This window comes from Choloepus didactylus, chromosome 10, assembly GCF_015220235.1.
Source record: "Choloepus didactylus isolate mChoDid1 chromosome 10, mChoDid1.pri, whole genome shotgun sequence".
NCBI classification, from domain to species: domain Eukaryota; kingdom Metazoa; phylum Chordata; class Mammalia; order Pilosa; family Megalonychidae; genus Choloepus; species Choloepus didactylus.
The window spans coordinates 43,890,318-43,904,026 of record NC_051316.1 but is presented as its reverse complement, the minus strand read 5'-3'; the positions used below and the strand labels follow the sequence as shown (position 1 = coordinate 43,904,026).

The 13,709-nt window shown below is 38.8% G+C and overlaps 1 protein-coding gene across 1 annotated transcript in view; it reads left to right on the top strand.

The window, feature by feature from the left end:
• The window catches only part of GDA (guanine deaminase), an 86,030-nt gene that overhangs the window by 33,273 nt on the left and 39,048 nt on the right, over window positions 1-13,709 (top strand). Inside the window, exon 2 of the mRNA XM_037797613.1 lies at window positions 4,348-4,436. Coding sequence (XP_037653541.1) covers window positions 4,348-4,436 — 89 coding nt within the window. The remainder of the gene's footprint in view (window positions 1-4,347; window positions 4,437-13,709) is intronic.

Sequence of the window (13,709 nt, the reverse complement as noted above, 5' to 3'; positions counted from 1 at the left end):
GGGTGATGACTGACCCGGGAGAGCCGGAGGGTCGCCTTGGACTGGGTCTGAAGGGGACTATCTGTTTCTTTTTTGGCACAGTGGAGAAAGCCCCAGTCATTTTCAGTTTCCAGGGCTGTGACTCTGGGAAGGGTAGAGACAGCACAAGCAGAGAGAGAGAGACCATTGAAATGCTAATGACCTCCACCTGAGGGGTCTGTCTTCTCTAGGAGGAAAGGGGTGGGGCCCTTTCCATTCAGAACCAGACCCCAGAGCCTGGGGGAACACGGCCACACCTCCTCACACCAGTCAAGAATTATAGGCTAACAGGCGCCACCTGCTGGGCAGAAAAGCACAGTGACCCGAGGCATCAAAGGGTGGAGCAATTTTCTAAGACACACCCACAGGGAAACCAGATGCTGAATATTTCTTCCCTCTGGGACCTGAGCCTGTTCTGGTCTGGGAAAACCTGATTTGGATAACCAAGGAAACCTTGCCTAGACAACAGAAAATTACAACCTACACTAAGAAAAACAAAGTTATGGCCCAGTCAAAGGAACAAACGTACACTTCAACTGAGATACAGGAATTTAAACAACTAATGCTAAATCAATTCAAAAAGTTTAAAGAAGATATTGCAAAAGAGATAGAGGCTGTAAAGGAAGCACTGGACATGTATCGGCAGAAATCAAAAGTTCAAAAAACCTACTAGTAGAATCTATGGAAAGGAAAGGCACAACACAAGAGATAAAAGACACAATGGAAACATACAACAGCAGATCTCAAGAGGCAGAAGAAAACACTCAGGAACTGGAGAACAAAACACCTGAAAGCCTACACGCAAAGGAGCAGATGGAGAAAAGAATGAAAAAATATGAGCAACGTCTCCGGGAACTCAAGGATGAAACAAAGTACAATAATATACGTATCATTGGTGTCCCAGAAGGAGAAGAGAAGGGAAAGGGGGCAGAAGCAATAATAGAGGAAATAATTAATGAAAATTTCCCATCTCTTATGAAAGACATAAAATTACAGATCCAAGAAGCACAGCATACTCCAAACAGAAGAGATATGAATAGGCCTACGCCAAGACACTTAATAATCAGATTATCAGATGTCAAAGACAAAGAGAGAATCCTGAAAGCAGCAAGAGAAAAGCGATCCATTACATACAAAGGAAGCTTAATAAGACTATGTGCGGATCTCTCAGCAGAAACCATGGAGGCAAGAAGGAAGTGGTGTGATATATTTAAGATACTGAAAGAGAAAAACCACCAACCAAGAATCCTGTATCCAGCAAAGCTGTCCTTCCAATATGAGGGAGAGCTCAAAATATTTTCTGACAAACAGACAATGAGAGACTTTGTGAACAAGACACCTGCCCTATAGGAAATACTAAAGGGAGCACTACAGGGTGATAGAAGACAGGAGTGCGTGGTTTGGAACACAATTTTGGGAGATGGTAGCACAACAATGTAAGTACACTGAACAAAGGTAACTATGAATACGGTTGAGAGAGGAAGGTGGGGAGCACGTGAGACACCACAAGAAAGGAGGAAAGATAAAGACTGGGACTGTGTAACTTGGTGAAATCTAGAGTATTCAACAATTGTGATAAAATGTACAAACATGTTCTTTTATGAGGGAGAACAAGCAAATGTCAACCTTGCAAGGTGTTAAAAATGGGGAGGCATTGGGGGAGGGATGCAATCAGCATAAACTAGAGACTGTAACTAATAGAATCATTGTATTATGCTTCCTTTAGTGTAACAAAGGTGATATACCAAGGTGAATGCAGATAAGAGGGGGGGATAGAGGAGGGCATGTTAGACACTTGACATTGGTGGTAATTATCTGATTCTTTATTCTACTTTGATTTAAGGTTATTTTTCCTTTTGCTGCTTCCTAGCTGTCATTTTTTTTGTTTCCTCTTTCTTTTGCCTCTCTACCTTCTTTGACTCTCCCTCCTGCCTTGTGGAAGAAATGTAGATGCTCTTGCTTAGTATGAGCAGAATGTTCAATTAGGATGAACTTAAATGTTTGGAAATGAACAGGGGTGTTGGTAGCAAGATGTGAGAATAACTAACAGCGCCGAATGGTGTGTGAATGAGGTGGAAAGGGGAAGCTCAGAGTCGTATATGTCACCAGAAGGAAAGTTGGAGGTCAAAAGATGGAAATGTATAAAACTGAATCCTATGGCGCAATGTCCATGATCAACTGTACAAATACTAGAAATCACTTCATGAACCAGAACAAATGTATGACAATACAATTAGAAGTTAATAATAGAGGGGCATATAGGGAAGAACTATATACCTATTGCAAACTATATACTACAGTTAGTAGTATTTCATAAACAGTAACAAACGTACTATATCAATACTAGGAGTCAACAATTGAGGGGGGTTGGTTAGGGATAGGGGAGGTTTAGAGTTTCCTTTTCTTTTTTTTCTTTTTTCATCTTTCACTTTATTTCTTGTCTGGAGTAATGAGAAGTTTCTAAAAATTGAACAAAAATTAAGTGTGATGGATGCACAGCTGTATGAGGGTACCCAGGGGCAAGTGATTGTACACTTTGGATCTTTGGATAATTGTATGGTATCTGAACAATCTCAATAAAAATGAAAAAAAATGTACTTTAAATGTAAAATACACCTGGATTTCAGAAACTAGGTACAAAAATGCAAAATAATAACTTTTATATTGATTTTATGTTGAAATGATAATGTTTTGTATATGTTGTGTTAAATGAAACATTATTGAAATTCATTTTACCTGTTCCTTTTTACTTTTTAATGTGGCTGCTAGAAAAATTAAAATTCCCTATGTGGCTTGCGTTTGTGAATCATACTATATTTTGTTGGACAGGGCAGCTCTGAGCTTTCCTTAGGGGATAGGAAAACTTCCTTAGTTTCTTCTACAGTTAGGGGTTAATTCATTTTTTTGCTACCTCTTAATAAATTTTATGTATTTAATTAATTTATTAAGAATAAATTTTGTTCATTTATATTTCCCTCAAAACTATTTCAAATTATGTTTTCAAATGTGTGAATATAATTCTTCACAAATATTATCTTTATTTGTGGCTTTTACAGCAAATCAGCTGAAAGAGGTATTTGTAAATCTGTTTTTGTGCTTTTGTATTAATTACATATCTGCTTGATGTTTCTTGATTCCTCGTTTCCAACAAATAGTTTTAGAATCATCAAATTGCTTTTCCTTAATTGATAATGTATGTTTTTCATTTTCTTCTTGTAATCAATATCCTAACTTTTTAAGGTGATATCTTGATGAATAAAGAAGTCAATATTTACCTTATTTTTTCTTCACTTCTACAAACTATTTTTCCTGAGGTGTTTGCCTTGTTTTAATTAATTAGCTATGCTTGATCCATTAGTTTTTTTTTTTTCCAGTTTCATGTTTCATGAAACATTTATTTTCACATTAAATTAAAAAATAAAATAGGAAATTTCCCGCATTTATGTTTCACTCTTTCTTGTCCTTCTTTGCTGTGCAATCCATTTATATTGAGAAAGCCATCACACTGTATTTACAAAAGAATCCATATATATATATAATTTATCTATCATTTAACATGTTCTATGGATGTGTTAACTTCTTTATCAGAATTATCACATTTAGTCCTCTTAATAGCCTTGTGAATTATGTACTGGTGCTACCCCCAGTTTGCAGATAGCTAAACCAGACTGAGAAAGATTAAGGGCATCCAAGACTGACCAGCTATTGGAAATGAGCTTTGGACCTCAAAAGCCCCTTTCTAGAGGTAACTTTCTTCTCCACCTCACTCTAGGATCTCTTACATACAATGCTAGAAAAGTATAGCAGGTCTCTTTATGGCAGATGTCTGGCAGCAGAACATCCACATATTTCAAGCTGTGGGTCAGTTGTCAGACATTTATTATATGCAATAATATTTAGTGTTAATAAATTGCACCATGATAATCATGGTAGACTGTGTTTTACTACACTCTGGGCTTGGGTTTCCCACATCACAGACTAACAAAAACCTTCTGTTAATCTGCTGTGAGGTACCCTTTCTATAAACGATTGATTAGGGGAGAAATGGATATTAGCCATTTTTAATACCCTGTATCTTAAATAAGAATGTTTGAAGCCTTACAGAAAAGGAGAAATTTCATGCAGTTTATTTCTTTGAGTGACTGAAGGCAAGTTTCTGTCCTTAATCCTGTTTGGATTAAAACAGCTTAATCCTGTTTGGTATCAAATACCTTTTAAAATGAGCTCAGCTACAGTATAGTCTCTTTTTAAAAGATTTTGAGATCTAATAATAGCAAATGACTGTGGTTCATTAATTTGTGATACTTTTCTTTTTTCTTTCTTTTAAAGATAGTGTTTTTTGAAGAAGCATCTCAAGAGGACAGACTGATCAAAGAATGGCGTTTCAGACCATGTGAAATAAAGGAACTGAGCCACCAGTAAGTTTGCTGATTGACTTCTTCCCTTCTGCTGGGTACCATTTACTAGTCTCGACTTATTGAAACACAGAGTGCTTTTTTCTTTTTTTGGAGGGGTGAGGTGGGAAGGAGAAGAACCTGAAAGATGGAAACAGGAGGGTGCCATCACTTGTTTATTTCTTCAACAAATGTTTATTGAGCCTACTATGTGCAAGTACTGGGATGTGGAGGTGAAAAAAGTTCTTGTCCTTATGCAGCTTATAGGCTATGAGGCTGTTGTAGTTTGCTAATGCTGCCAGATTGCAAAACACCAGAAATGGATCGGCTTTTATAAAGGGGGTTTATTTGGTTACAAAGTTACAGTCTTAAGGCCATAAAAGTGTCCAAGGTAAGTTATCAACAATCAGGTACCTTCACTGGAGGATGGCCAGTGGTGTCTGGAAAACCTCTGTTAGCTGAGAAGGCATGTGGCTGGCATCTGCCCCAGAGTTCTGGTTTCAAAATGGCTTTCTCCCAGGACGTTCCTCTCTAGGCTTCAGTTCCTCAAAAATGTCACTCTTAGTTGCCCTTAGGGTGTTTCCCTCTCTTAGCTTCTCCGGAGTAAGAGTCTGCTTTCAACGGCCGTCTTCAAACTGTCTCTCGTCTGCAGCTCCTGTGTGTTCTTCAAAGTGTCTCTCTTGGCTGTAGCAAGCTCACTCCTTCTGTCTGAGCTTATATAGTGCTCCTGTGAACTAATCAAGGCCCATGTTGAATGGGTGGGGCTACACCACCATGGAAATTATCCAGTGAAAGATCTTACCCACAGTTGAGTCATCACATCTCCACGGAAACATCCAATCAAAAGTCTCTGACCCAATCAACACCAATACGTTTCCTGCCCACACAAGACTACATCAATGATAATGGCGTTTTGTTGGACATCATACATCCAAACCAGCACAGGGGCACACAGATACATATACACGCAGTGATAGATTGTGGTATCTTCTATAAAAGGAAGTAAATGGGGGTACAATTGAGATAAACTGTTAGTAGGGAGAGGGGGTAGAATACGGGAAGCAATTACTGTGACAACTTGGTTAGAGAAGACCTATCTCCAGATGTGCATTTGAGCTGAGATTTTATGTTCCAACTACTTTTAGTGTTTTTTTTTTAAATTTATTTTTTTAACCCTTTTATAAGATGTGTTCCCAGTTAGTGGCCCAGTTTCTTTATAGCCAGGTTGATTTGTTTTAGGGAAATGAGAATAAATTTTTACTCAGATATTTTGTCTTATTTCGGGCCAAGTATGTCTCCAAAGTAAAAAAAAGTGACACCATTTTCATTCTGAAAACACTTTTTTTTTTTTTAAACTTGAGATGTGACTTTAGAGTGATGTAGTGAGAAGGGCAATGAACTAGGAATTCAAACACTTGGTTTGAATCTTCTTGCTACTGCTTTGTAGCTGTTAGATATAAAGCAAGTCGCTTCCTTTCTTTGAGTTTATCTTCTGTTTAGCAGAAGGATTGTCCTGGTTGATTGCAAAGGCCTTGCCCCCTGTTGAAGCTCTGTGAATTGGGTTACCTTTAAAGCTTTGAGGCAGAGGGTCTGGTCACAGTTCAGGGAAATAGGGTGACTGTCCATAAAATATTGTTACATTTTCAGTTATACTCACATCTCCTACCTCCTTCCTTTTCCTGGCTGTCTCTCTATAGATTTGGAAACATAAGAGCAATGGACATGGAATCTAATAAAGTAACTTGGGCTCTTATCACCTGCTTCCTCTTGCTAGATTTTCATGTGAATATATGTTGAGGAAGAACTGACATTAATTGTCACCTGTTTTCATGCCTCTGTGATAGGGAGATTAAAAGAGAGCTTGGGAGTGAAAGAGACTAAGGTTGGGAGAACGTGAGGGAAATGGGTGGAGTAGATGGACCATGGAGATCTGGGTCACTGTACTGTGAGTATTCACGTCCATTTGTCCCTCTTTATGAGTTTGCTTTAGGAGTAAAATACATCAAAATGCATGTTCCAGAGGCCTTGTAAGCACTACACACAGAGAAATGGTAAGGTACAAAAAACTTAAACTTTGCTGGAAGAAGGGTCTTTGAAGAAAAATCATATTTCAAATGCAAAGTATCCAAATACGCAAGATATATGCAGTTGGATTTATGTCTTATGATTAAAAAGCCATAGAAGATGGTGTCTGTTCCAGTTTGCTTATGCTGCCAGGATGGACAATACCAGAAATGAATTGGCTTTTATAAAAAGGGGTTTATTTGGTTACACAGTTACAGTCTTAAGGCCATCAGGTGTCCAAGGTAAGTCATCAGTTGGGTACTTTCACTAGAGGATGGTCAATGGCATCCAGAAAACCTCTGTTAGCTGGGAAGGCATGTGGTTGGCGACTGCTCCAGAGTTCTGGTTTCAAAATGGTTTTCTCTCAGGATGTTCTTCTCTAGGCTGCAGCTTCTCTCTAGAATGTCACTCTCAGTTGCTCTTGGCGTGTTTGTCCTCTCTTAGCTTCTTCGGAGCAAAAGTCTGCTTTCAAAGGCCATCTCCAAAATGTCTCTGTAAAGTACAGTTCCTCTTGTCAGCTCCTGTGCATTCTTCAAAGTATCCCTCTTGGCTGTAGCAAGCTTGCTCCTTCTGTCTGAGCTTATATAGTGCTCCAGTAAACTAATCAAGGCCCATGCTGAATGGGTGGGGCCACACGTCCATGGAAATTATCTAATCACAGTTATCACCCACAGTTGGGTGGGGCGCATCTCCATGGATACATTCAATCAAAGAATTACAATCTAATCAACACTAATTCGTCTGCCCCCACAAGATTGCATCAAAGAACATGGCTTTTTCTGGGGGACATAATATATACAAACTGGTACATTGTCTATGATAGTCTTTTTTAACAGACTCAACCAAAGATTCAGTGTATTTGCAGGTTTATCTCACACAGTGTGGGGTTTTTAAAAATGAGAGTTAAAGCTTGGAGTACTCTGGGGCAGTGTCTTGGTAAGGGTGGATCACATTGTGGCCATGCACGATATGTAAGTTTGCAGGATCATGACTAGGGTGAGGCAAGTGAGAACTCAACTCAGGCACACAATTTAAGGGGTGGGGGGTAAAAACTCAGTAACCAAAAAAAAGAAGCAAAAAAAAAAAAAAACAAAAAAACAAAACACAACCAATTATATTAATGCAGTATTTTTTAAAAAAGTCAAAATTAATGCAAAAAATCCATGATGAACAAATATCAAAATTTGAAATAAAGACAGACTGTTACTGGTTGTTTGCTTCACTCCCTTGTGCTTTGTGCATCAAAACAGTTGTTTTCAAGCAGCCTAGGGTTCCCAGGCCCACAGGGCCATTATATCCCCTGCAGGTGGATTGATGAGGTTTGACAGTGACATGCAGATTGGGCAACGTGGGGCTGTGTATATAGTCAATTTTTTATTTTTTTATTATAGAGCTTTTGCTAACTTTTCCCACTTGGCTAAAATATGGGAGGATGTTTTGATAAGCGTATATAGGGGAGCATATTGTTCCTTTTTCCTCAAGCTCCTATCTGGTTTGGCTGGTACTACAGGTTTAGTATATGAAGTTGACAGTTTTTATCTAGGGGAAGGAGATGTTTTCTGAGGGAATTATGATAGTGATTAAATGAAGTGAAAGAGGAAATATGAAAAGCAGAAGGGAGAAAGAAGAGTTTTTTCACCTGTTTCTGCTTCCAGCCTAGAAACTTCATTTCAGCTTTGGCTGGAGCTTGGCTTTTAAATGGCTACAATTTAAATGTAAGTGACTTCTTGAGTGGAGAACTAGGTTCCCATCCTGGCTGAGCAACCAATTAATTTGCAAGCCTGAAAGTGTGCTTGCCGTTTCAGAACTTCCTTTGCTCTCTAATTGCATGCACAATTCTCACATGCTATGCTTCTGAATATGCCAATTTCAGTAGTAAATCCTGGACTATAAGCTTGATTGGGTGAATGTTTCAATTAATAAGCATTTCACAATGCTTCCTATTTCCTAAAAGGATTATTAGCTCTTAAGGATGAAAGTCACACTTCAGATGCAATAAATTCTTGCTCTTCTACTGCTTCCAAAAACTTTGTACCTTGAATTATCTTCTTTGTTCTTTAATCCCTGCTACTTTATGAACATGCTGATGGGCATGGAATCTAAGAAAGTAACTTGTGCTCTTATCACCTGCTTCCTTTTGCTAGATTTTCTTCCCTTATATGGAAAAAAAGTGACTTTCGCTCTTTCCCCACATTATCAATTTATTTCACTCCTAACTTATTACCAAATATTTTTAAAAGGAGCTTTACATTTGCCCAGTGCTTTCTCTACTTACATGCTCAGCAAGTAGTTTTATAGTGAATGAATGAATCCCTCTGAAATCTGATGTCTCCCCCAATCACTGCAAAAAGAAAAAAAAAAAAAAAAAAAGAGCTCTCAGAGTCTTTCCTGAAGCTGCTCATCCTTGACTCTTTTAGTTGTTGACACTGGTCACTGTCCCCAATGGACCTCCTGCCATCGTTCTCCTTTCCCTGCTCTGTCCTGGGTCTCCTGCCGTCCTAACCACACCATCACAGCCTTCTCTTCCTCGGCATTGCTCCTTAAGTGGAGGTTGCTGCTAATGGGGTAGTTTTGTTCTTTCTTCCACAAAGAAGTCCGGCACTGTCAACTTCTAGGGTTATGTACATATAGTGGAACCTCAAACTGATCTGAATCCCATCTCACCCCTCTCCGATTGCTTTTTTGGACACTTGGAGGCCACCCTTGGACTCTGGGCTTAGTTATGGATCACCTTCCCCTCAACACTGGCTTTTCTTCTGGTTTCTCTGTACTGTATGGCAGATGCTCACTCTCACATGCTTGCAACTTACTATCTTTGACTCCTTCCTGTCCTTTGCTCCCTAGAGCTAATCAAGATTTGAGTTCTTTCTCTTATATTCATCTATTTCCTTTCTGTTCCCATCCCCATAATCTCTACTCAGGAATCTCAGGCTTTGGAGATTGCAGGAGTCTCCAACACGTGGCTCATCACTGCCAAGTTCATCTTAACCTGAGGTTTAAAATGTCACAATTTTGCCAAATAAAACAAAATACAAAGAAACAAATTTCCTGATGAGCTTTTATCCCTTGGCCACAGAATCTAAATTTGATAATCCACTAAATTGAGTACTCAAGTACCTTTACTTTGTTTTTCTTTTTGCTGTTGTTCAGAAAAAAATTTTATAGAGAGAATGCATAGATCTTGGTACACAATTTGATGACTTTTGACCAGCATGTACCCACATGTAACCAACACTCCATTCAAGATATAAAACCTTTCTGTATCCCAGAAAGTTCTCTCATGTCTCATCCAGTCACTCACCAGCCCCTCACAGGCAGCCACTGTTTTGATTTCTATCACACAGATTCCTTTTGCCTGTTTTTGAAATTCATATAAATGGAATGATTCAGCAATGTACCCTTTTGTGTCTGGGTTCTTTCATTCGACATAATGTCTTTGAAATTCATTCATATTGTTGTGTGTGTCATTCATTCATGCATTTTTTTTTTAATTCAGTTTTATTGAAATATATTCACAAACCATACAGTCATCCATGGTATACAATCAACTGTTCACAGTATGATCATATAGTTATGCGTTCATCACCACAATCTATTTCTGAACATTTTCCTTACATCAGAAAGAATCAGAATAAGAATAAAAAATAAAAGTGAAAAGAGAATACCCAAACCACCCCCCCCATCCCACCCTATTTGTCATTTAGTTTTTACTCCCATTTTTCTACTGATTTTTTTTCAATTTTTTAACTTTGTTTATCAAAAAATTAAAAACAAACAGGCAAACAACAACCAAAAAAACCCCACAACATTTCAAACAAAGCAATGGATTAAGGAAAACAAATAACCTAAAATAACTACTTTGCTTCCAATATGTTCCTACCATACCCCAAGAAAATTAATAAACCATGTCCAAACAGAGGAGTAAGAAAAACAAATAATCTAAAATAACTACATTGCTTCCAACATGTTCCTACCATACCCCAAGAAAATTAACAACCCCTAAGAAAACAAAGGAATAAGAGAAAAAAAAAACCTAAAATAACTCTATTGCTACCATCATTCATGCATTTTTATTGCTGAATAGAATTCTGTTGTATCAGAATACCACAGTTTGTTTATCCATGTTCCTGTGGTGGATATTTGACTTTTTTCCAGGTTTGGGCTAGTAGGAATAAAGCTGCTATAAACTTTCTTGTATACGTCTTTATAAACATGTGTCATTTCATGTGGGTAAATAACCAGGAGTGGAATCACTCACTAAGACCCTTTATGTTTTGACCAAGTCTCCCTCCATGTCCCTCTCTCTCTCTCTCCAACTCTCTACTCTCTCTCTCTCTCTCTCTCTCTCTCTCTCTCTCTCTCTCACACACACACACACACACACACAAGTCTCAGCAGCAGAGTTTCTTAAACATAGTAGCTACTTGGGAAATGGTATTTGATTGAATGACTTGACTACATGAAGAAATGAAAGAAATCACACTGCCATTCCATCCTATGGTGGCAGAGAAAGGAAAAGCCCTAAGAACTGAAACATCCTGGAGAGGTCAGTGACTGACACCTGAGAGGAGTCCACATCCCAGCCCCCCTCTCTGCCTGTCTCTGATAGCATAAGCCCACTCAGCCCTGCCTTCTTGCTGTATTACTGATTGTCGCTATTTTGCACTTCCATAGTTGTGAATTCAGTTCAGTCACATGGGGTACAGGGACCAAGAGTGCTGAACCTACAAGCAAACTGGGTTTGAATCTCAGCTCCAAAGCTGATTACAAACTCGTACAGTTTCACATGGAACTTTGAATAGGAACTAAGACCTGGTAAGTTTGTATAGGTTAGAGTGAAATAGTGACACATCCCAAAGTAATTTGGGCAGAGAATAAACATATATGTTCGGGGCTCCCCTGAGGAGCTATGGGAAGATGCGGAGGTGTTGGACTTCCTCACCTGGATTGTTGCTGATGTTCTCACAAACATTGAGGACTGATGGCTTGACATGCTGAGCCCTCTCTCGGGACTTGCCCCTATGTAGCTTGTTACCACAAAGGAGAGGCTAAAACTGCTTGTAGTTGTGCCTGAGAATCTCCCCGAGTGCCTCTTTGTTGCTCAGCTGTGGCCCTCTCTCTCTAGCTAAGCCAACTTGACAGGTGAACTCACTGCCCTCCCCCCTGTGTGCGACCTGACTCCCAGGGGTGTAAATCTCCCTGGCAACACAGGATATGACTCCTGAGGATGAATCTGGACCCGACATCATCTTGACCAAAAGGGGGATGTGAAATGAAACAAAATAAAGTTTCAGTGGCTGAGAGATTTCAAATGAAGTTGAGAGGTCACTCTGGTGGGCATTCTTAAGCACTATATAGATAACCCTTTTTAGGTTTAATGCATTGGAATAGCTAAAAGAAAATACCTGAAAGTATCAAACGCCAGTCCAGTAGCCTTGACTCTTAAGATGATTGTATGGCAATGTAGCTTACAAGGGGTGACAGTGTGATTGTGAAAGCCTTGTGGATCACACTCCCTTTAACAAATGTATGGATGGATGAGTAAAAAAATGGGGACAAAAACTGGGTGAAAAATAGGGTGGGGAGATGATTTGGGTGTTCTTTTTTACTTTTAATTTTTATTCTTATTCTTGCTTTCTCTGGTATAAGAAAAATGTTCAAAAAATAGATTGGGGTGATGAATGCACAACTATATGATGGTACTGTGAACAGTTGATTGTACACCACAGATGATTGTATGGTATGTGAATATATCTCAATAAAACTGAACAAAAAAATTAAAAAAATTTGCAAGCTGCTTTAGTTTCCTGAACTTCAGTTTATTCTTATGCAAATGAGAGTAACAATATGACTTCATAGTTAGTTATGAGCATCAAATCATCATCTTCATCATCATCACCAATAACATTTATTGGGTGCTTTCCATTACTTGGACATGCTTCTTGTATACACATTACCTCACTTAATCCTCATAACAGCCCTATGGTACTAATACTATCCACATTTTATACAAGGGGAAACTGAGTCACAGAGAGGTTAAATAACACGCCAAATATCACACTGCTGGTTTAGCATGGGGCCTGGATTCAAACCCAAGCAATCTGAATCAGGATGTTCATGTTTCACCCCTACCATAAACTGCCTCAGAAATTCGATGATGTACATAAAATGCTGTGTACAGAACCTGGTGCGTGTACATATCCAGTAACATTAGCTGCTGTCACTGTCATCATTATCATCATCACCACCATTCTTAACTCTTGCTTTTTTCAGTAAAGCATTTATATCTACCCATGGCTTTATTTCATTGAGGTGGCATACATTTGAGTTGATAGTATAAGGAATTCTTTGTTATGTCAAGTTTCAAGTTCAACTTTCTTATGTACATAAAATGTAGTTAACATTAACTTGGGGTGGTGTATATCATCTTTTGACAAATATCTGTTTGGATGAGATTAGGAGTCTTAATATATTGACACTAATGAAATGGACCAGTTCTTCAAGCACTGTCAGCATAGAGCTGTCTCAGTTCTGTGGGCAGTGCCTCCAAAAACGCTTCAAATTGTCTTCCAGGACTTGCTGTTATAAGAATTGATAGAAATATACAAGTAAGTGGTGAGTCACCCAGCATTCAAACTCTTGTCTCCAAAGATGGCGTGTCCCTACCCAGCCCGATTGCTCTTGCTGCTTCTGTGTCAGAACCGAGTCTCTACCTCACATGGGAAAAGACCCGATTTCTTGCCATCAGCCAAGATCAAGATGAACATTCGGTCTAAAATTGTGGCCCCTGCATTTCTCAATTTCTCATCTTTAGTCATTCTTATGACTTGTGGGTGCATTCCTCAGCACAGCTCTGCAAGTTTTGAAGCCTCCTCTTCCATCTTTGCTCTTCACCTTACGACCTCCGGGTGTAAGAACAAAGTCATAGGATTAAATTGTAACTTCACTGCTTTCTCTTGCCATGACTGCTCTGCTTTCTGCTGGCCAGTGCTGTGCCTTCTCTTCCCTTCATCATTGCTTGTTAACCCCATGCCAGCCTTTCCACCTTAGGAGCCAAATAACTCCTAGCAGTTTCACTTTCATTTGTTGACTTCTAAATAAGAGGGAAATTTACAGTCAGTCATCTGTTTGCATCATATAATCCTGTGTGGTGTGAACTATTAAATCATTAAAAGAAACGTGGTTTAAAGATATGAAAAATCGCTAAAGATGTTATTAAATTATTTTTCTTTC